Source organism: Phascolarctos cinereus, unplaced genomic scaffold (assembly GCF_003287225.1).
Source record: "Phascolarctos cinereus isolate Bilbo 61053 unplaced genomic scaffold, phaCin_HiC Scaffold_9;HRSCAF=440, whole genome shotgun sequence".
In the NCBI taxonomy this organism is placed as follows: Eukaryota; Metazoa; Chordata; class Mammalia; order Diprotodontia; family Phascolarctidae; genus Phascolarctos; species Phascolarctos cinereus.
The window spans coordinates 47556795-47581368 of NW_027556402.1; the positions used below are offsets into that span (position 1 = coordinate 47556795).

General features: G+C 40.3%; 1 protein-coding gene across 3 annotated transcripts in view; it reads right to left on the minus strand.

The window, feature by feature from the left end:
* The window catches only part of PAPSS1 (3'-phosphoadenosine 5'-phosphosulfate synthase 1), a 164560-nt gene that overhangs the window by 81122 nt on the left and 58864 nt on the right, over window positions 1-24574 (minus strand). For all 3 annotated transcript variants that reach the window (XM_078148591.1, XM_021001397.2, XM_078148590.1), the window contains 4 exons: window positions 20772-20886; window positions 17709-17944; window positions 11061-11199; window positions 2575-2693 (listed from right to left, as the gene is read on the minus strand). In XM_078148591.1, coding sequence (XP_078004717.1) covers window positions 2575-2693; window positions 11061-11199; window positions 17709-17944; window positions 20772-20886 — 609 coding nt within the window. The remainder of the gene's footprint in view (window positions 1-2574; window positions 2694-11060; window positions 11200-17708; window positions 17945-20771; window positions 20887-24574) is intronic.

Below are 24574 nucleotides of genomic sequence, written 5' to 3' on the forward strand. Positions count from 1 at the left end.
TTATACTGTATATGTCTAGCATCTACGTAATCATTTCTATGCTGACTCCACTTTCAGAATGTCCACTCTTTGACCGTAGGAACCATGTTTTTGCCTTTCTTTGCATTCCAAGTGCTTAGCACAGTGCCTGGCACACAGTAAGGGCTTCATAAAGTGTCTGCTGACTTCACTTGTTGGATTGCAGCAATCCGTATGATTTCTAAAGGCCTGTTTATTTGCCTAGCATATATTAAGCACTTAAATGAATGCTTGCTGACGTTAGTTCTGTTGCCTTGCAGCGATTCTGTTGAATTACTGAATCAAGGCAATTCACAGAACTCCCACTGGCCGGTTATGGTACCTGGCATATGGTAAGCACTTCATCCACGCTAGGTGACTGACTGTTGTCCAAGGATCGGCCTACCTGAGTTCAGAGAGTTCAGAATTCACTGAGATGACTAGGTGGTGATGAATTTGGGAGTCACTACAACTGGAGGCTATCTACCAAGTTACAGAGTAGCTGCAATCCTGCCTTAGTGAAGGAAGTACCCACTTCAAGACAATCTGCTGGATATGAGTGACAGGTCTGCTCTGTGCTAGAACAATATGACAAAGAACAAACCACTTAAACTCAGGGAGCCCGTCTCCTTATCAGTAGAAGGAAGAGAGCAAAAGCCACCCTCTCCTGGTGGGGAGAGGTAATGGGGGTGGAGCAAATAAAACAGCCTAGATGAAAATGCTTTATAAACTTAGAAAGTGACAGGCAAAGGCAGAATAGCAGCAAACACCTGGAAAATGACTTAACGAGGATCCAGGTTCAAATCCACCGCTTACTTCCATAAGTTCTCAGGGCCTGCCTCAGTTCCTCCCCTATAAAGTAATAGGGGTTGAAGGAAACATTATACAGGGGAAACAGTACTACTTTAATTCACAAAACCTGAGTCCAAATCCTACCTGATTCTTATTTACTGTTTAGTCTTGGACAACTTATGTAAGTTATATTACGTGTGTGTGTGTGTATACATATAACATGTATGTTATATAACTTATATACAACATATAATATAATATACAATATAATATATAACATATATATGTATATATATGTATATATATACATATATATGTATATATATACATGTATGTATATATATACATGTGTGTATATATATACATATATATGTATATATACATGTATGTATATATATACATGTGTGTATATATATACATGTATGTATATATATATACATGTATGTATGTGTATATATATACATGTATGTGTATATATATATATACATGTATATATATATATATATATATAATATATATAGAATAAAACATACAACTTCCCTGGACCTCAGTTTCCTCATCTAATAAATGAGAAGGTTGAACTAGACAGAGTCTGAGTTTCCTCCCAACTCTAAAACTATGATCATATTATCTATGACATCAAAAGGTCCCTTCCATCTCTAAATCTATGATCTAATAATCTATACACAAAAAAGAATAATTCATTTCATTAAATTAGGGTCTTATTAACTTTCTTATGGAAAAACAAAGTATTTGTTCACTGAAGTAAAAACATGACTTAATTACAACCATCGTTTTATGAAAATATTTGCCTTGGATACCACAACCGGATCTGTGTCCCAAAAATTTGAAAGAAAAGAAAAAGGATTTATATGTACAAAAATATTTATAGCAGTTCTTTTTGTGGTGACAAAGAACTGAAACTGAGAGAATGCTCAACAACTGGGGAACGGCTGAACTTGGCATGGTATGTAATTGTGGTAGAACACTACGGGCCATGAGAAATGACAAGCAAAATGGTTTCAGAAAAACCTGGGAAGACTTATATGAACTGATGCAAAGTGATGTGAACAGAACCAGAAGAACACTGTAGACAGTAACAGCAACATTGTAAGGAGGGTCAACTGTGAAAGACTTGGCTCCTCTGATCCAGACAATTCCAAAGGACTCAGAATGAAAAATGCTATTCACCTCCACGGAGAGAATGAACCGAGTACAGAATGAAACATATTTTTCTCTTTCTTTATTTTTCTTGGCTTTTTCTTTTTTTTTTTAACAACATGGCTAATATGGAAGTATGTTTTGCGTGATTTCACATGTATAATGGGCATATTACTGCTTGCCTTCTCAATGCAGGAGGGGCTAGAGGGAAAGAATTTTGAACTCAAAATTTTAAAAATGAATTTAAAAATAAACATTAAAAAATTAAAAAATAATATTTATCTTCGGTCAAAAGTCATTAAAAAAATCAACTCCATCATTAATATCAAATAAGAATTTTGACAAATAGACATCTCTTGATTGCCTCATTGGAAAAAAAATCAAAAAATACAACACAAAATTTAAAAAAAAAGTCCCTCTTAGACTTAAATTTTGTCCTTATAACTCACCTTTGGCATCATTTTCATCAAATTTTAAAAATAACAATTCATGACTTTGTACATATGACCTTGTTTTGCCTCAGACTCTACTTTTTCACTTTCACTTATGCGGGACAAGGGGAGAGAATGTGTGCAGAATAAGCACACTTAACCCCTTACATCCTCCTCCTTGACCTCTCCTTACCCTTTCTTGTAGCAGCTCTACAACTTGCTGGATGCAATCATTCACGTCACAAGAATCGGTTTTCAGCACCAATTCAGGGGCCTCTGGCTTTTCATACTCAGAATCAATCCCAGTGAAGCCTATTAATAAAAGTGGAGAGAAGAATTTAAACACACATACACACACACACACACACACACACACACACACACACACACACACACATACATTCTCCAGCTCACATGCTACCTAATCCCAGTGTTGACGGCCACACTTTGGCCACAAGTAGATACACAACAAATTGAAATCAGACTCACTGACATAATATAGGTTGGTTGGTTTTTCCTTTGGGTGGGTTTTTTGGGTAGAAGGGGGCTGTTTTGCTTTATTTCTCTGTTAAATATATGCATCAAAATACAATTTTATGTAACTTCCATAACAGCCTGAAAGGACATGAAGATTCAATACAATTGGTGAGCCAGAGTTTGTTTATAAGAATCAATTAACAAGTGCTGGCTGTGTGCCAGGCACTGTGCTAGGCACCAGGCATGTAGTGAACAAAACAATCCCTACCATAGGAGCTCACACTCTAATAAAGAAAACAAGAAGGATGTACGTGAAAATATACAGAATAAATATGAAAGTAAAAATACAAGTAAGCACCAAGCAGTTAAACACAAATTAATTTGAAAAGGACAGCACTAGAAGTTAGGGGGATTAGGAAAGACTTCCTGCAGAACATCATACATCAGCTGCATCTTGAAGAAAGAGATGCCATGAAGCAGAAATAAGGAGGGGATGCATTCCAGGCATGGGGGATGGCTAGTATAAAGGCACAGAGACAGAAATAATGTGTGCGTGTGACGAAGAGAGAAAAATGCCAATTTGGCTGGATCCTTGCACAGAGCCAAGGAAAGCACATAATTTTAACCTTTCTCTCCTGAGTCCAAAGAAAGCCAAGTATTATAGGTGGAAGCTAATACAACAGTGTCAACTCTCTGTTAAATTTGAATGTAGATTACCCACAGACAATTTTAAATCTACCCTGGCTTCCTTCTGCCAGCCAACACACTACTACATGTCTTTCTAACCAATTAGCATATGTTAAAGAGCAGAAATCAAAAACATAAATTAAACAAAGTAAATTCGCCATCCATTCTCACAAAACATATTACAGTCAAATATAAATGATTTGTTAACTACTAGTAATATTTATGATTAAAGAGGCAGCATGCCATGGTACAGTCCTAGGATTAGAATAAGGAAAACCAGGGTTCAAATCCCAACTTGACAGGAACTAGCTATGTGACCCCAAGCAAATCACTTAAACTCTGTGTCTCCAATAACTCGGAGGACTTATCGAGTAAGTCACAGCCAGGCTGGGATCTACAAGAAGTGAGTTCCCATAAGAGAAAATACTCCACACTTCTAAAAATCAGAGACCCTTTGCGTATCTGCATGTTATTTATGACTATTATCCATGTACTAATAATGATCAATAACAGAAGTGAGAGTAAATTCTATTTCTAAGAAGAGAAGTGGCTGACCTCTTTCCGCTAACTTAACGAGGTACATTACTTACTACGGAACCCTTGGAAAGTAACTCAACCTCTTCATGCCCCAAACAACTTCTGAGAATTCTAAGTTGGGCCACAAACCCTTTCCAATCTTGGCAGCATCTCATTCAACACCTAGCCACTCTGGGATGCAGAAAGCAGGAATTCTAAGGAATGTAAGTAAACTATTTAAATTTACTGTCATTAAGGCAAAGCATAGCTAACGGTGTTCATTAAAACTCTCCAGTCAAACAAGTCTTTACAATGTGCACAGTTAGTTAGAGTGCCCATTTTGTGGGATACAATGTACTACGGAGTGAAGGAGAGACAAAGATAAATAAAACATGGTCCCACCCCTCAAAAGCTTATAATTTAATTTCAGCCTAGGCTTAAAACAAGCTCAAATACTAATGAGAAACTGTTGGGAGGAGGGCTTAAAATCCTCTCCAAATGGATTTATTCCCAGATCATAATACAAATTTATTTCAAAAGATCTCTGATATCATTAGTATGGACATAACAAGATCTCCGCCCCCCAAGAAGGTCACAACTCAATGCCTTAGGTCAAGGGTTCTCAACCTCCGGTCTATAAATTTTTTTTTTGGAGGGGGGATGTTAATATTTTAGTAACATATATCAATATAACTGGTTTCCTTCGTAAATCTCTTTTTTTATTTTATGCCTTTAAAAACATAATTCTGAGAAGGGGTCCATAGACTTCACCACGTGGCCAGAAGGGTCCAAGACACAGGAGGTTAAGAACCCCTGCTGTAAATGGTTTCAAAAGTTTCAGTGGCCAAAAGAAATGCATCATTGCATGGTCAGGTTTCTAGTGATTAATACAATACAGAGAATTAGGGGGACAACTGACTGTGGTTAGTACATTTACTCAACAAAAAGTTAAGAGGACTTTCTACAGTTAATGTACTCATTCCTTAAGTGACCTCAACAAAGTGACTTTGTGTCTCTGATTCCTCTACTAGAATAAGAAACTCACACTATCATCCTATATTTAAATACACAGTCAAAAGTGATAACATTCATCTCTCAAATGCTAATGACAACCACTACGGAGAAGCTTTTGTCAAGAGTCTGAACAGAGACAGGCCTGGAAGGAATGTTAGCACTCATGGTATGCAAGCTCCCACTGTAGCAGTCCCCTCTTATAGTACCTGTGACCCATGACTACCTATCCCCCTGCTCAAAACTCTCCAAGGAGAGTAGGGTCACTACTTCAACCAGGTAACCTGCTGCATTATTGGACTAATGTAATTGTTCTTTACCTGATAAACATTTTTGCTTGACCATGCACAATTGTTACAAGGGGTTCCCCCCCACACACCAATAAGATTGAGGGTAGGAAAGAATAGATTTTTGCTAACCAAAAAATAAAATAAAATTTTAAAAAGTACTTCAAGAAACTCAGATTTTGCCACTACAGGAACAGATCATAACTACTCTGTGACAACAGATCAGAGGATCACAGAATCAGAGCTGAACCACAGAGGCTACTGAATGCAACCATCTCATTTTAAAGAAAAGAATCAGAGGAAAAGAGAATTTAAGTGACTTGCCTGAGCTCACAAAGCTAATAAGTGTCTGGGAAGGATTTCTGAATTCAGGTCTTCCAACTTCGGCCTAGAAGTTCCTGGTAGTAAAATAATTCATCTTATGGTGGCCAGACTGGTGATAACTCCCCTCGCCTGAGACTGGTCTACAGGTAACACACACACAATCTGTCTCTGGGGCTTTCAATCCTTCCAGCTTTACAAGACATACAGAGTCAGCAAGCCACCAGCATCGCCTTCAAGAACTGAAGTTCACCTCCAAGCTATGATGAGGTTTCATTTTAGGAGAATGATGAAATTGACCTTCCTGTAACCTCCAGCCCTCACTGGTCCTAGAATCAAAAGAGACCAAGTCTACATTCTCTTTAACATGGTCTTCCCTTAAATAGCTTAAGAAAGTTCTCAGCCCATAGCCACTAGTTAAGCATCCTCAACTCCTTTAACTATGCGTCATCTGAGATGGTGAGCAGACTCCTCCTCCTCCTCTGAGCTGACACCCTCTGGATATGCCCTAGTTGGTAAGAGCCACTTAAGACGTGGCACTCAGAATTCAACACAAGACTCTGGACATGGTAGGAGGGCCATAACTTCTCTTCATCTGGAGACTTTAGTCTCCTAATGTAGCTTGCCGATGAAGCCTACAACTTAGCTCTTCAAGCAATATATACTAAGTCTGCTATCAACCCAGACAGGCAGCAACACGGCACAGTTCTGATTCTTGGTCTTGGAATCAGAAAGCCCTGAGTGCAAATCTGGCCTCAGACACTTACTAGCTGTGTGACCTCAGGTAAGTCATCTAAGCTCTCTGTCTCACCTAGCTTCTGTTACCAATCTCATTTGTAAAATAAGTATAATAACACCTACTTCTTGTGACTGTTAGGTAAAGCGCTTTGCAAACCTTAATACATTTCATTACTATTAACCCTACCCCTCCATAAACACGTTCCTCCAAACGTGAATCTTTCTCATAAAAACTGCAGCTAAGACACGTCTCCCCCCAAAACTGTATTCATACAATGCATTTTTGAATAATGCTGAACTTCATATTTACCCCAATTAGAACGTTATCTTGTGGGTCTGGAGTTGAAGCCTGATGCTCACGCTAAATCTTGATTCTATCATTTATCATATCAGCTATTCCTAACATCATTCAAGTCATTTATAAAAAACAGCAAACAGAGAGCCAAGGACAAAGCCCCATGGACCTCCACTAGAAACCTCCTTAAGGGTGAACAAAAGGGTATCAAAATCAGTGCTCTCTGGGTAAGGCAGCTCAGCCAGCTGCAAGACCTGCCCAAGAAATACTAGGATTCTCTGATTTCACCATCATAGTAACGATTTTTTTTTTACCTAAATTACTATTTTCATACATCCAGTTCTAAATTCTGGGATACTAAGATTACAGAACGAGGAAGCATGGAGTAAGTACCAGACAGAGTGCGACGGTGGGAGCCTAGAAGCCCGAGTTCGAATCCTGCCTCAGACACTACCTAACCACCTACCAGTCACTAACTTCCTCAATCTGAGTCTCCTCATCAGAAGAATGGCAAGGATGCCTCTAGCAGTGGTCTCAGAGACTCGCTGTGAGAAACAAAGGTAATTCACCTATGGAGGTACACAAGACTTGGCAATGTCATCTCTTCAGACCCATCTTAAGAGACTGGGCTGCCTGAGGCGCAGGGTTGGCGCACTGGACTTGGGAGTCAGGGAGCTGAGAGCTCAAATCCGGCTCCGCCACTTGGCTGTGTGACCCTGGGCAAGTCAGGTTCTAACCTTTCTGCCTCAGTTTCCTCTTTTGTAAAACAGCGTTGTTGTGAGGATAAAATGGCATATGCAGAACGCTTTGCAGATCTTAAAGAGTTATATAAATGCCAGCTGAGTAACTTTTTACCAAAGAAGAACATTATCTCTGAAAAGGATTTGGCTCCTAATTACTATATTCTTTTCTTTTCTAAACATTCATCAGCCTCCCAAGTGATAATGTTCTAGAATTTTACCAGGAATTCATGAGAAGGTGCTGGTCATTAGCCTCAGCTAATCTTTTTTTTAATACCAGGCTACATTTGCACATCTCAAATCTCTTGTCTTCCACTCTCCAGATTTCTCAACACATACTCACTAATTAGGGTCATAGTTACTTTACATAACATTTAGCAAGACCAATTTTGTGGGAGATGCTATGCTAGATGCTCAGGAAAAGATGTAAATGAATTCCTTTCCCCAAAGACTTTAAAGTCTACTAGAGAGGAATACAAAATGTATTTTAAAGAAGTCTGAGAGCAGATGGAAGTGTGAAGGGGACAAGAGAGGTAGAGAATACATTCAGCTGGAGCGACAGGAAAGGATTCACGGAGGGGAGAACATTTGAACTTGAAGGGACAAAACGATACCAATGGGCAGAGATAAGATGTAATGAGCTCTAGGAATGGGAGCAGCCTGTACAACTGCATGCAGGCATGGGAGAACATGTCAAACCTGAGAAACAGCAGACAGTCCGGCTTAACTAGGATGCTTTAAAAAAAATTACAAAAATAAGAGTAATTAAAGCTGAAAAGGAAGGTAAGAGCAGGGTACAGGACCTTAAGTACAAGACATTATGCCAAGTGCTTTATAAATATTATCTCATTTGATCCTTACAATAACCCTGAGGGGAAGGTGTGATTATAATCTCCATTTTTCACTTGAGGAAACTGAGGCAGACAGAAATAAGTGACTTACTGGATTTGAATGCAGGCCTTCCTGACTCCAGGCCCATCATTCTAACCACTTCTCCACCCTGAGAGTAGGCCTCATTTCCTATCTGTCCTTCTATCTCAATGGCCTGGCACACTTCTGGTCCAGACAAGCTTTTTCATCTCAGCAGGAAATCCCCAAGTAAATAACTCCCTCTGCCAATGCAGATGAGCAAACAAATGTCCTGCAGCTTGCAACCTTAAAGAGCAGCCTGGGGGTCACTGAGCAGCCAGTGACATAGCCAGTACCTAGCACCTCAACATGGGAGGGAGGGGGTCTTCCCAACTTTTCAGACCAGCTCTCTGTTCACTACCCCTGGTCCCCTAGCAGGCACTGAATTAGCACTTGTTAAACCAAGTTAGTCATTTTCTCCTAAAGTCCTCATCCCTCCTGTATCACTGGCCAACCATCTCCATGAAGTCAAGAGTAGCAGCTTCCCCTCAGGGCTTCTTCTAACTCCAGAGACACTAAACTGCCAAGAAATCAAAGAGAGATCAGATGTCTCAATAATAAGAAAAATAAACTTCCAGCAGGTGTCAAAGAGGAAGTACTGCCCGAATACAGAGAGTGCTAAACCTAGAGTTAAGGAGACACAGGTTCAAACTCCACTTCACCCAACAGGTGATTTCACTCTGCTGAACCTCAGTTTCTCCATCTGTAAAACAGGAATATTACCTGGAATATCTATTTCACAGAGGTGTTGAGCATCAAATGAGAGAATCTTAAAGAACTACGTGTTTATGTTTATTTTTATTATTATTATTATTATTATCATTATCATTATTCAAGATAATGTTTGTGTCAATTAGGGATTTTAACAGTTTTACTCCTGATATTATAATTTTTTGCTCAGAGAACTGAATGGCCGGGTGGTCAAGTCAGTCGGATATTTGTAAATATCGGTTTAAGGAGAAATGGGATTGTACTGGACAAGGATTCTCAGTAATTGCTCACCCAAGGAATTTTAGGTTCATAGGATCATAGATCTAGATTTGGAAAGGTCATGAGAGGTTATCTAGTCCACAACCCTCATGTTACAGATGAGCAAACCGAGTCCTAGAGGGATTAAGTGGCTCACCACAGATCACTATTACACAGTAGTAAATGTCAGGGGTGAGATATGAACCCAAGTCCACTGACTGGCGTTCATTACGGCACAAGGAAAAGAGTTCAGAGGCGTCCTTGAACAAGGCAACAAGAAATCTGTCCTGTCAGAGAGAACCAAGCTCTAATAAAAAGTAGGCAAAGTGTACCGCTGTGCCCAGAGCCCATAATTCCTAAAATGCTCCCAGTCTCCGCCCCTGGTAAAATGGCAAACTGAACACATCTAGAGAAAGGCAACCAGGTAGGTAAGGGGACTGAAGATTAACCACAGGGGAATGAAAGAACCAGAGATAATTAACAAAATCTGGGGGGTAATGGACGTGGACTGAGAGCCCAAAGGGAAACACAATGGCTGTGGTCAAGTATCTGAAGGCAATCCTTTCTTACCCTGTTAACCCCAGAGGGGTTACAAGAGACTACATAAAATGTGAAGCTGCAGAGGAAAGTTTTGGTTAGATAGGATGAAGAACTTCCTAAAGATTACAGCTCTCCCAAAGCAGAGAGCTTTCTGGGATGGGGAAGGGGTCACCTCATCACCAGGAATTTTCAAGAAGAGACCAAATGACCCACTTGTCCGAAAAGTTGTTGAAATGACTGACCTTTGAGACTCCATCCAGCAATCTATAAATTTTATATACAAATGCTTACACACAAATTTTATATACAAATCTATATACAAAGATAAACAAGGTCCAGACCCAAACACAAGAAATTTTCAGATTTCAAAATTTAGGAATTTTCCCCCATATTAGGTGAGCTACGACCACCTTCCCTGGCCTGCCACTTGATCTTCATCCTAAGCCTCTAAGACTACCAGCTGGGTTGTCTCCGCTCGGCACAAGCTCCACCCTTCTAGTGTCCTGATGTCAGGCAAGTAACTTCCACCCGCTGTGCACCAAACACTAGATACTGGCCCTGTCCTCAAGGAGCTTACGTTCTAACACAGCAAAAACCCATACAATGTGTCGTACAGTGGGAGGGGAAGAGCACTAGAGGCAGGGAAGGGATGAGGATTAAAAGAGAGGTTCCAAAAAAAAAAAAGAAAGGAAAGAAAAAAAAAGAGAGAGAGGTTCAGGAAAGGTCTCATATGTGGAAAGTGGAGCCTGAGCTGCATCCTAAAAGGAAATCAGAGATTCTAAGAGGCAGAGGCACAGACACAGAGGGAAGGAAGGCCGAGTCAGCTGCAAAGGGCCTGAAGGCCTCCAACGGGCATTTGTATTTGCTCCCTATTGCTGTCTGTCCTTCCTTCTCAAAGAATACCATGATATCAAGAAGATGATGCCATGACTTGCAAATGAACTGGATGTAAGTGAGGTAGGGTTGTGCAAAGTTACCAGCCTCACTGTTTCCTCCAGAGCCATCTGGGTCCAGATATAGAGCAGGCCTAGAGATGGCCTCAGCTTCTAGAGGCAATAGGGAGCCACACGACTTTAAGCTGGGGAGTGACGTTAGTCCCGCCCATTTACCCAAACAGTCAACCTCAGCTCTGGTTACTAAGGTAAATCTGTCATGACAACACAGAAAAGAAAATGCCATCTTTGCTTACCTTTAATTTCTCCAGCTCGAGCCTTTTTGTAGAGTCCTTTGACATCTCTTTCTTCACACACATGCAGAGGAGCATCGACAAACACTTCAAAAAATGGTAAACTTGCCCCTTCATGAATCTGCCTTGCGTTATTACGATCCTTAGGGACAAGAAAGCCATTTTAGGAGGTTAAAATTAAAAAAATAAAAACCCAACAAACACATTCTTCTGCTACTGGCTTGGCCAAGATCCCTTCTAGTCTTCGAGATGCTGATGACCCGACTCTGACATTGAAGGGCACCATCACCACGGATGGTCCTTATCTGGCTCTATGGAAACCAAGTCATGGAAACCAGTAGCAGTTACCCAAACCACAAAACCCACCGAGGCTTGAAAGTACAAGTCCAGGAAAAGATTTGTTTACCCAAATACTGGATGATCTTGGGGAGCAGGGGGAACCTCTCTTCCATGGAACAACTTTCACAGAAGAAAAATGAAAGTTAATTCAAAAGACATCTATCTGGGCACTTACTATGAGGAAGGTTTGGTGCTAGGTGCTGAGAAGGAACACAAGGATATATAATAAACAGACAACAGATGCAGCTCCTGCCTACAGTGGAGTGATGGAGATAATTCAGACAACTATGATACAGAGTGCAAGAAGGAGGGCTGTGTGAGTTCAAATAAAAGACAAACAGATAAAAAGACAAAGAAAGAAAGAATGAGACAGAAAGAGAGGGAGGGAGGGAGGCAAAGAGAGGGTAAAAAGGAGATGGGGAAGAGAAGGGAATAAAAGAGGGGAGAAGAGGGGAAGAGTGGGAGGGAAATTGAGGAGGGAGAGAGGGAGAGGAAGGGAGAAGAAGGAAGAGGGGGGAGAGAGGGAGAGAAAGAGAGGGAGAAAGAAAGGGGGGGAGGAGGGGAGGGGGGAGAGAGAGAGAGAGAAAGAGAGAGAGAAGAGGGAACACACAAGCACACATCCAGCTACAAGATGGGGAGGTTTCACTAAAAGGCATCTGAACTTGGCTTTGAAGGTCAAGTATAACTTTAAGAGACAGATACAACGACACATTCTAGAGACACAGGCTGAATGAGGGTGAAAAGCATGCAACATCACTGAGAAGTACTACAATTTGGCTCCAGGGACCACACGGAGGAGAAACATAGCAAGAAAGGCCAACTGCACGCAGTCAAAGTGGACCCTGGACTTTAGTGGTTTGGACAGCGAGAAGCCGTGAAAGACTTCACAGTAATGAAAATATAAAGACCAATACCGTCTCTTTAGAGCCCTCTTCACATGGCACAGCTTAATGCAGTAAGGGGGCAGAAGAGGACTCTTGCATAAAGAAAACTATTTAAATCCACCAAAGAAAGATGCTGTCACCATGAGAGGTGAACACATAGAAGCCCCCAAGGATCCTCTGTCCAGGGGGAGCCTGCAGGAGCAGAGAAAACCTTTTAGCTCCCTCAGCATGCTCTTCACTGACAAATCCACAGAACAATAGAGATGAATTTATCTTCGTGCATTTAGTGGGCTGAAATAGCAGTGTGTACTGAGTGCTGGGCCTGAGTTCTAATCCTGTCTCAGATATTTACTAGCTATGTGACCCTGTCTACTTCTACCTCTGTCTACTTCTGTTTCTCCAACTGTAAAATGGCAGGGCACCTACCTCTATCAAATAAGATAATAATTATAAAGCATTTTGTAAAGCACTATACGAATGCTAGCTATTAATATTACAGATAAGTCATCAACAAGCCAGGTTAGAATCCCAGAGGCTGGGCTAAGGCCAGAGGGAAGGTAAATAAGGGCAAGTCATTGGGCAAGACCCCAGCAAGTCATTCAATGTCTGTCGGCTATTTTTTCTTATCCATAAAACGGATAAGAGTGCTTTACAAAGCACTCTGTAAATGTTATTTAGTATCAATTATTAATTACCTCAACAAATTAAGCCTGTGGGCTTCTTTATCTAGTTTTCCAAGTGATTTGCCAAGGTCACAAAACTCAGGAGAGGAACTAGGTTTGAACAGGCTCTCAGAACTTCCCTTCACTCAAGAGGTGGAATTTTTAGTAGACATATAAATGCTTTATCTCAACTTGGGCTGGGACTAAATGTTCCCCCAAAGCAAAACTCAGGCCTTGGAGCTAAAAATCTAAAAGACAACAAAGATAAGGTCAAAAACAAACTAACCTGTAAGAAGCATTTCCCATCCAAGGCCTCAGAGAGCACCCAACAAAGTGTGAGAAAACAGGACTCTGCCTCTGGAAACCACCATCTCCATCTTTTCCAAAATGGGAATTTCACTTGTACTCCCACACCAGTTTATCGTAAAGATCAAGGTGAGACGACGTATGTGAAAACCATAAAACACCACGATTAGCTATTCGCTAATCTTGAACAAATAAGGGTGGTTTTCAACAGAATATAAAATATTTCCAAACAAACAGGAAATAGGATTCAAATTTATGAAATGCATCTCGGTAGACTTCTTCAAGTACACTTAAGCTCCCCCATGGCCATCAGTGGCATGTTTCACAGACAACAGCCCAAATAAGATCTAAATGACTAACAACTGAATTGCATCATCCTTAAAGGGAACGATAAAAAAAAATCAGTCATCATCAAGCAAATGCTCTGCGTCGGGCACGTGAAACTGCACCCGCTCTCAAAGAGCTGGCATTCAGACAGAAGAGACGACACGCACAGGCGTACACTAAACCCACCCAGAGCAGGGACAGAGTGACCTCAGGGAAAGACGCTGGCAGCCCAGAGATCAGGGAAGGCTTCATAAACAAGGTGGTGCTCGAGCTGTGTTATCTGAAGGCAACCCAGGAATTCTAAGGTGAGAGCACATTCCCAGGATGGGGAACAGATCGATCAAGAAGGCCGGTGTGCCTCGAGTGCGTGGGAGGGAGGCCGGAAAAGGCAGAATAGGGCCAAGCTATAAAAAGCTTTAATACCGAACAGAAGGGCTTATATTTAATTCTGGAGATGACAGGGAGTCACTAGAGTCTACCGAGTACAAGTATGACTTAATTAGATCTGTCCTTAGGAAAAACATGTCGGTGGCTGTGTGTAGACTGGATTGCGATGGGGAGAAATTGGAAGCATGGAGACCAATTAAAAGGCTATTATAGTAGTGATATAGTGTGAGTGTGTGTGTGTGAGTGTCTGTGTGTATGTGTGTGGATATACATATACATATATATATAGTGATACAGTAGCTATATATAGTAGTGGCTCTGTGAGCGGAGAAGAGGAGACTTAGATAAGATGGAAAAAAACAACATTTGGCAATTGAGCATATTTATATGTTAGGTGAGTGAGTAGTTGAGGATACGACACAGAGGTTTCAAACCTAAGTGACTGGAAGGATGGTTTGAAAAAATAAGGAAGTCTGGAAGAGGAGTGTATTTGGAGAGAAAGAAAAAGAATTCTGTTCTGGACACGTTTGAGATACTATGGAACATTCAGCTGAAATGTCCAACAGGCAGTTCATGACATAGTAGATCAAGAGACTAGGGCTGGATATATCAATTAATCAATAAGCATTTATTAAGAGCCTACTATGTGCCCAGCACTGTGCTAAGCAATGGCAATAATGAAGCATAAGATGGTCCCTGCCCTCAAGGAGCTTACAATATAATGGAGGAAACAACATACAAACATATCTAAAGCAAGCTATATACAAAATAAATAGAAAGTAATTAACAGAGAGAAGACACTAGAAATTTAAGAAGGGCTGAGGAAGGCTTCCTGTAGAAGGTGAGATTTTAGTTGGGACTTAAAGGATACCAGGGAGGTCAGTGGAAGAGGGAATGCATTACAGGCATGGGGGGCAGCCCAAGAAAATACCTGGAGCGGAGAGATGGAGTGAGCAGCCAGAAGGCCAGAGCCAATGGAACCAATAGGAGCTCTCACCAAGTCAGAGAGGGTAGAGAGTAAAGAAGAGAAAGCCCAGGACAGAGCCCCTGGGGAACCACCTACACTTAGGGGGCACAACATGGCAGATGATCCAGAAGAGGAGATCTAAAAGGAGGCAGGCACAGCAGTGTCATGAAAACCCAGGGAGGACATGTATAACCTATATCCGATTGCTTGCTGTCTTGGAGAGGTAGGAGGGCAGGGAGGGAGAAAGAAAAATTTGGAACTCAAAATCTTATGAAAAATGAATGTTGAGGGGCAGCTAGATGGCACAGTGAATACAGCAGCAGCCCAGGAGTCAGGATGACCTGACTTCAAATCCAGCCTCAGACCAAACACTTGACACTCACTAGCTGTGTGACCCTGGGCAAGGCACTTAACCCCAATTGCCTAAAAAGGAAAAAAAAAGTTTTTAAAAAAATGAATGGTGAAAACTATCTTTACATGTAATTGGGGGGAAAATACCATTTAAAAAAATTCAATAAAATCAAATTTAAAAAAAAAAACAAAAACAGTGAGTTGAAAGTACTCCTGAGGAGAGGATGGTCAATGGCATTAAATGCCGCAGTCAAGAAGGGTGAGAAATAAGAAAAGGCCATCAGATCTGGTCATTAAGACTGGTAATTTTGAAGAGAAAGGTTTCAATTGATTGATAAAGTCAGAAATCAGATTTCGAGGGTTTTAGAGAAGAGTGAGAAGACAGGAAGAGGGATAAACATAGACAGCTTTTTCAAGGAGTTTGGCTAAGACAAGACCGATCATAGGACAAGCCTGGTAGGATCTAGTGAGAGTGTTCTAGTGCTTTGCCCTGTTTTTTAAGGATGGAAGAGACTTAAGCATGTTTGCAGGCAGCAGGAAAGAAATCAGCAGGCAGGGAGAGGATGAAGATTAGAGATAGGCACGACAGAAGCAATCTGCAGGAGAATGGGAGGTGGATGGGATCAAAGGTTCATGTAGAGAGACTGGCTTTGGTAAGAAGGGCTACCTCTTCATTAGAGATTGGAATGAAGAAAGAGTGAAGGGGCAGCTAAGTGCAGTAGTAGCTAGAGCACCAGGCCTGAAGTCAAGAAGACCTGAGTCTGAATGTGGCCTCAGACAACTTACTAACCTCTGTGACTCTGGGCAAATCATTTAAGCTCTGCCTCAGTTTCCACAACTGTAAAATAAGCATAATAAAAGCACCTATCTTTCAGGTGGAGCAAATGAAGACCAAATGAGATAATATGTGTAAAGCAATTAACATAGTACATGACAGATGGCTGGCGCTATATAAATGCTAGCTACACATAAGCTATAAGGCTATAGGAGATAAAGTCGAGATTGTGAGATAAGAAAAGAAAAACAGGCTTAGAGCAAATAGCTTTGATTTCTCTATAAAATAAGAGGCGAGAGAATGGGAAAGAGGAGATGCTGTAGGAGTCAGGAGAAGAGAAATGCAGCAGGCACTGGGGAGCAGGAAAGAGCCTCAGTATGAGAAGAATAAAAGGACTGCCTCGCTACAATGAGGGCTCAGTTGATTTAGATAACACAAATCTGTAGTGGATCCAGTCACCATGATTTCATGGCCTCATCTGACTAAATTCTGCAATACCTTCCTCTGACGAAACTTCTGTAAGAACAGAATAGGTAGATGGTGACAGTAATCCAAGTGTGGGGTTTATCAAGTCATGAGAGGATACATGACAAGAAAGCAATGGATTTGAGAACAGAGCCCAGTGTATAGTTGAACCTGTTCACTATAGGGCTGAGATAGGGAAGGGAGAGTACTGGTAGAGTAAAGGTAATGGTCTGGGAAAGCACACTATACCAAATCTAGCTCACCATCAGTCACAGTTAGCCAATCAATCCCTCCATCTTGTCCAAGAAATCTAAAGGTTGCAGGGGAACAGAGGTCAGGAGAGGTGAGTCCTCCACACAAAAAGAGTGAGGAGCTCATTTATAAAGATCACGTCAGTCATGTAAACAAATACATCCACTGTAAGTAATGTGGGAAATATATTCAACCTCAAATTATGTCCAACATTTACAAACACTATTTATTTCTTGGACGATAAAGAAGAGGGACAAAGACGAACCAAAGGCTAAAAATCTAGTCTCTACAGAATCCATGAACCATCAGGAGAATGACCCCACTGCATCAATAATCACAAAAACATCTGGAAGAACCAATTCATTACTTTCCTAGTGCAACAGGCTTTCATCAAAAATAATCTTGGAAAGAATGTCTTCAATGAATTCTTTGGTCATATGGCTCCCAAATTCTATTACACCTAAGAACACCTAAACTGGGGATTTTATAAGATGGGACTGACTGAACTGGATTTGAGGAGGTCACACACTGAACAAGTCATTCCTGTTGTTTAACCATTTCAGTCGTGTCTGACTCTTTGTGAGTGTCTTTGGCAGAAATACTGGAGTAGTTTGCCGTTTCCTTCTCCAGCTGATTTTACAGATGAGGAAACTGAGGCAAACAAAGTTAAGTGACTTGCTCAGGGTCACACAGCTAATGTTAAGTGGCTGAGGCCTCATTTAACTCATAAAGATGAATCTTCCTGATTCCAAGACCAGTGTTCTATCCACTGTACTACCTACCTGCCCATCACTACAGAAAGCCTTTTAATTTTTAATTTGCAAAGTGCAGGAAAGTATAAATTATTTGCTTCCTTTAAAATTTGCCTTCTTTCTTTGCTTCTTTTAGAGTTAAAAAGTGTCACAAAAAAAAAACCATACAAGCCAAGACACCTACCTGGGTATAAGGAGATATAAAACTGGTGATACACACCAGGCCCGCATCTGCAAAGAGCTTCGCAACCTCTGCAATGCGACGAACATTTTCTTCCCTGTCTTCTGGCGAGAAGCCCAGATTTTTATTTAGACCTTGACGTATGTTGTCACCATCAAGAGTGTAGCACGGAATACCATGGCAGACCAAGTATTCCTCCAACGCCATGCTCACTGTGGTCTTCCCTGCTCCAGACAAACCTAGGAGTTGAAAATTACCAAGTGCAGTTTAGATCAGGGGTTCTTCACCTGGGATCTGTGAACTCACTTTTTTCGGTGTTTTAAATATTTTGCTATTTCGATAATTTGTTTCCTTTGGATTCTCACGTATTTTATGTTGTAGCCAGAGATGTCCACGACACAACAAAGGTTGAGACTCTCTGGCTTAGACCTCATATGAAATATGGGTTTGTGAAAACTACTACCAAAGAAAAAGAATTGATCTCATCACATAACAGTAACTAGAATTTATAACGTTTAATATTTGCAAAGCACTTTACACGTTATTTCACTTGACCCTCACACAACCTCATGAAGTAGGTGCTATTAATGTACCCATTTTGTAAGTGAGTAAACTGAGGTTGCTAAGGGATGGATGACTTGCCCAGGGTCACATAGCCAGCAAATATCGGAGGCAGGACTTAAACCCAGGTCTTTTTAACTCCAAGTCCAGCACTCTATGAGCTGCAGCACTAGGATGTCAAAGAAGTAATGTGCTACCACTTACCTTCCACTGTTTACTCACAACACCAACAAAAATAAAATCTAACAAGAGAGACTTCATTACCTCAGCAACTATCTCTAAAGAAGACACGTAATTCTGAAATGATGAAAATGTGTGTTTGTAATAACGCTTGCATGCATCATTCAATATATCTGGAAGTCACCAAGGACCTACAAAAGAACTTAACTAATTTTCACATCTCAGTGCTACTCATTTAAATTTCAAATGTTCCCTTTGGACTCTGCTGTTGTCAGTATAGCCTTACTGAAGTTCCATCATTTAAAAAGAAAAATGCATGTTCTTTTAAATTATATTACTCTAGGACAGGAAAAAGAGTGACAAAAGTGAACCCCAGACCAGTTTCCATAATATCCATAAATGTTAGCAGAAAGGTTTTGATTCCACTGAAGCAATGTGGTCACCCCATTTATCAGCCAGCTAACCCTCATTCCCTTTCCACATGTTCTTTATACTCACTCTAAATCACAGTGATGCTCATTCACCGTCTGATAGAGGAATGGAAGAGGTAGAGGCAGACACATTCTAATAGTTTCCAGTAGCTGGCGATTTCTTAAGGTACCATCCCTAACCTGTTTATTTTTACTTCATAGAATCCAGCTATACCCTCCTACTAAGGACCATGTCAGAAGTCCAACGGGATATTACTTGAGTACTTGTATTCTTCGGTATTTGTCCATAGGGTCCTGTGAGTCCTATACATATTTTTCTGTTGTGGGTGGAATAAAGTCTGTCCCTTAACTGACGCCAGTATTGTACACTGACTCCTATTCTTGTGGCAGCTGGGGACTCTGTTACCCACATTTTCGAAACCTAACCACAACTCATACCTAAGCTTCACTTTGGAGATTTCCCCAGAACAAAACTTTAGGGTGGATACGCTTAGTCCTTCACCCTTCCCACTGTACAAATGACTTTTATTCTCACAGCATCCCTCTAGAGAAGGAAAGATACAACTATCCTTACCACCAAACAGGTTCAGGAAGAATCAGACATGACTGAAACCCAACAGCAAGTGGTAATAATAACAATCCCATTTACAGAGTACTTACTCTGTACCGGGTACCACATTAAGTGCTTTACAAATATTAACTCATTTGTTTCTCACAACCAGCCTAGGAGGAAAAGGCTATTATTGTTCCCATTTTACAGTTAAGGGAACTGAGGCAAACAGGATTAAGTGACTTGCCCAGGGTCACACATCTAATAAGTCTCCAAGGCCAGATTTGAACTAAGGTCTTCCTTTACTCTTGGCCCAGCACTCTATCCACTATAACCACTAGCTGCCCACGTGAAACTTTTAGGTATTAAACTTTCATGTAATTTGCATAAAGTCTCAAAGGCAGAAATCAAGAACTAAACTCCAAACCTGAGTTTCTAGAATAATTCTGTGTTCTCTAAATCAGTGGTTCTCTAACTTTTTGAACTCAGAACCCCTTTATACTCTTAAAAATTACTGATGACCCAAAGAGCTTTTATTTATGTGGTTTATATCTATCAATATTTAGCATATTAGAAATTAAAATTGATAATTTTTTAAAATATTTATATATCCCTTTAAAAACAAGAATAGTAAACCCACCCCATTACATGTTAATATATCTTTAAGAAAAATAACTATTTTCCAAAGCAAAAAAAAAAGTTAGTAAGAGTGGCACGTATATTTTTTTTTCAAATATCTTTAAAGTCTAATTTAATAGAAGGTAGCTGGATTGTCATATCTGCTTTCACAGTAAATCTGTTTGAAATGTTTTTTTTAATTGATATATGAAGAAAAGTATCCCCACAAATACATAGTTGGAAAAGAGAGGCAATTTTAACAGACAGATAACATCCTAGCATGTTAAATAGCTTATATGTTTAAACAGTTTTAGATGTCAACATGTTTAAATAGTTGGGGCCTTGTGGAACCCCTGAGAAGGGGGTCTGCAGACCACATTTAGAGAACCACTACTCTAGATTACCCTACAGATAGCTCTCACTTCATGGAAATTCAAATTATACAAATTCCACTTCCTGTAAATAATTCTGAAAGAAACCCACATTCAAAAAAAAAAACCCACCCACATGAACTTTACCATACAGTACTGTGCTCTCTCGCTCTCTCTCCCTGGCTCCTGCCCCTTGACTCAGTGCTTCAAAGCCTCTCACCCAACCCACATCACCAAAACAATAAAACTCTCTAAGTGAAAGCACACAAAATTGCTTTACACAGAGGTCTGTGGAACAGTCTACTCACAGGGTCTATGTGTGGTATAAAAATTAATTTGCTTTGCTTGACTTTACCTGTTAACCAAACTGTACAACCACGAAATCCACCTCTGGTCCCCACCACCTGACCTCGTTTATTCCTGCTGACGTGATGCGCTTGGTAAGTCACATTGGTGGCCCTCTGCATCCCCTATAAAAAAAACAGAAAGAGAATCATTCTACTTTTATAGGTCTTTCCAACGGTAAAGACATTCAATTCCAGTATCCAATGTATCTTCCATGAAAAGAAAAAAAAAAACAGAACAAGGGAGGTAATAAGTTCACCAGACCAGTGGACCTCATAATTCGATCCAAGTTCCCCTGGTGATCTTAAAAGAGGGCCCTCAAAAAAAAAATAAAAAGAGGGTCCTCAAGATCAAAACTATTTTCACAATAATAACACTAAGTTGTTTCCATTTCTAATACAGTAAATGTTAATAGTCATAATTCACAAAAACAAAAGCTTTTAAGAAGAGATAGTTCTCAATAATTTGTCAGAGTGTAAGGGGCTCCTGAGATCAAAAAAGTTTGAGAACCATTACCCTAGACTATAACTAGAGTGTTGTGTCTGACGTCACATCTTAAGACGGACAGTGGCAAACTACAACACAGGAACCAAGATGGTAGGGATACTCAACACCATGTGTCATATATGGATGAATCGCAGACTAAGGCTATTTAGACTGGAAAGAAGGAAGAGACACAATCACTGACTTCAAATACCTGGAATGAGCATCGGATTTGTACTTTATGACTCCAGAAGGGAAGAGTAAGTCCAGGACAAAGACACTATTAAGGAGGCAAATTTCAGCTCAATAGAAGTAGCAGCTACTACAAGACTGTAAACTCCTTAAAGGCAGAGTTGGTTTTTTGCCTTTCTTGATTTTCCTCGTCCTTAGCACAGTGTTTTTCCCTCAGGAAAACACTTGATAAATGTTGTCTGACACTGAATTAGTCAAGGGGCATCTAGATGGCGGAGTAGATACAGCTACGACCTTGGGAGTCAGGAGGGCTCCAGTTCAAATAGACACCAAAAAGGCAGAAGGAATATTAGGGCTACGCATTCTCAGGTTCATCCCCATACCAGGTGAGAGAGGGCCTGGAAGATTTTTAAAAGCGCAAACAAGCAGGACAGCTGTGAAAACTACAGACTGTACTTATTATATACTTAAAAAGAAAAGCATGCGGCACACATAAACTGCAGTTTCATATACAACCTGCCTTTTCTGTTCCATGATGCAAACGGAAATGTACATCTTATCTGACATTTGTTAAGTTCAGAATAAAAATAAAATAAAGAAAAACAGACTCTTATTAAGACACATTTTAACTCCTAAAAGGGAAAATAAGGGCTAACTTGAGAGTCCCAGAGGCATGGAGTGGGGTGAAGCAGAGCAAAAGAGGAGAAGGTCAGGGCAAAGACTATATAAAGAATGAATGAACGAATGAATCCAGATCTCATGCACATTAGAGACAAGGATTCAATTAAGTCTTAAAAAGAGATTGCTGCTAGGTGGTGCAGTGGATAGAGCACTGGCCCTGGAGTCAGGAAGACCTGAGTTCAAATCCAGTCACAGACACATAACACTTACCAGCTGTGTGACCATGGGCAAGTCACTTAACCCCATTGCCTAACCCTAAAAAAAAAAAAAGAGAGAGAGAAAGAGAGAGAGAGAGAGAGAGAGAGAGAGAGAGAGAGAGAGAGAGAGAGAGAGAGAGAGAGAGAGAGAGAGATTGCTGCAGGGCAGCTTGGTTGGTACAGTAGACAGAGTACTAGCCCTGGAGTCAGGAGAACCTGAGTTCAAATCTGGCCTCAGACACTTGACACTTACTAGCTGTGTGACTCTGGGCAAGTCACTTAACCCCAACTGCCTCACCAGAAAACAAAAAAAGAAAACAAAACAAAACAAAAAAGACAATGAGTAAGTCAAGCAACTCAAATACTCCTTTCCAATTCTAAGGTCTTTTCAAGGAGGCCAGGACCTTTTTTTCTTTTTCTGAGGTAACTGGGGTTAAGTGACTTGCCTAGGGTCACAGAGCTAGTGAGTGTATCGTGTCTGAGGTCGGATTTGAACGAGGGTCCCTCCTGACTCCAGGGCTGGTGCTCTATCTAGCTGCCCCAGCAACTTTATTTCAAAAGTCAATGGTCAGCAAAATACTAAAGTACAACTTTCTTATCATGAATTTCTATCTGCTACTTTCCCAGCAATCAAATTTATAGCCTATTAAATAAAAACTTACTTCACTGGTTTAAAAAAAAAACCCCAGCAATTTCAGAATTCAAGTCCCTTCTTGTCCAAAGCCAACAAGATTAAATTTCCAGTGGATTTTTTTTTCTCAAAACAAGGAACAAGTCAGGCAGGTTCTGTTGGATATACAACCAGACCTTGAAAAAGGTTAAACAGGACCTGCGAGAGAGAATGAAAGAACCAGAGGCAATGCCTCAAATACTGACACAGGGAGAGGCAACACTTAGCAAAAGTACTGACATAGAGATCGTATTTATAAAGCTAAATTATTTTCCCACTTTAGAAATTTAGACTTAGATTCTTAAAATCTAGCCACTGCTTAAGATTCTTACAATCTAGCCAATAGCTCACTAATGTTCAGACTCCTTAAGAGTCTGCCCAATATGGCGAATGTTCTAATAAACCTCATCTTGGGCTGAAAAAAATTTTTTTTTTAAATTTAGAAGGAAAAAAAAATAGCAATGAGGCATCTGTGTGATTTTTGGTCCAGAGGGGAAAAAAAGAAATATAGGATGAGAATAAATAGGAAACTTTTCCTAAAAGGGGGAGAAAACAAGTGCATAGATAAGAATATACAGCATATATCTACATCCAGAGAAAGAACTTTGGAGTCTGAATGCAAATGGAAGCATACTATTTGCTTTCCTCTGCTCTTGCTGTTTTGTTTCTTCTTTCTTGTGGTTCCCTTCATTAGTTCTAATTATTTTTTACCTCATGACTAATATGAAAATATATTTAATATGAATGTATAAGTAGAGCCTACATCAGATTACATGCTGTCTTGGGGAGGGGAGAAGAGGGTAGAGGAGAAAATTCAAAACTCAAAATTTTAAGGAAGTGAATGTTGAAAACTAAAAATTAGTTATTTTTTAAAAAAGGATACACAGCATAAAAATAAAATGCAAATATGTACAACATGGTAGTTATATACAAGGCAGCTTGGGAGGAAGGGCAGTAGCAGCTGGGGAGATCAGGAAGGGCTTCATGCAAAAGATGATGGCCGGCTTAAGTCTCAAAGAGCAAGCAAGTCTAAGAGGCAGAGATTACAGAGGGAGTATATTCCAGGCTAACGCAAAGGGACACCAAAAGGAGATCAAGTGTGTATGTGAGCAGAGAGCAGGCCACTTGGGCTAGGTCAGAGTGTGCAGTGTGATGTCCACTAAAACTAGAATGATAAACTAGAATCAGATTGTGAAGGGTTTTCCAAAGCTAAACAAAGGAGTTTATGTTTCCTCCTAGACTCATAATAAGAGATTCTTAACCCAGGACCATAAACTTGTTTGGGTTTTTTTTTAATCTATATTTTGATAACTGTATTTCAATATAAATGGCTTACTTTGTAATCCTATGATTTTATGTATTTAAAAATATTATTCTGAGAAAAGGTCCATAGGTTTCATCGGACTGCCAAAGGGGGCCACAAAAAATGGTTAAGATCCCCGTTTTAGAGGCAATAAATTAAGGAGCACTAGAGTTTACTGACTAAAGGAATCATCACATAGTCAGACCTGTGACTGAGGAAAATCCCTTTGGCAGCAGCACGGAGACTGAACTGGAAAGAGCAGGGAAAGACAGGAGGAAAAGAGCCCA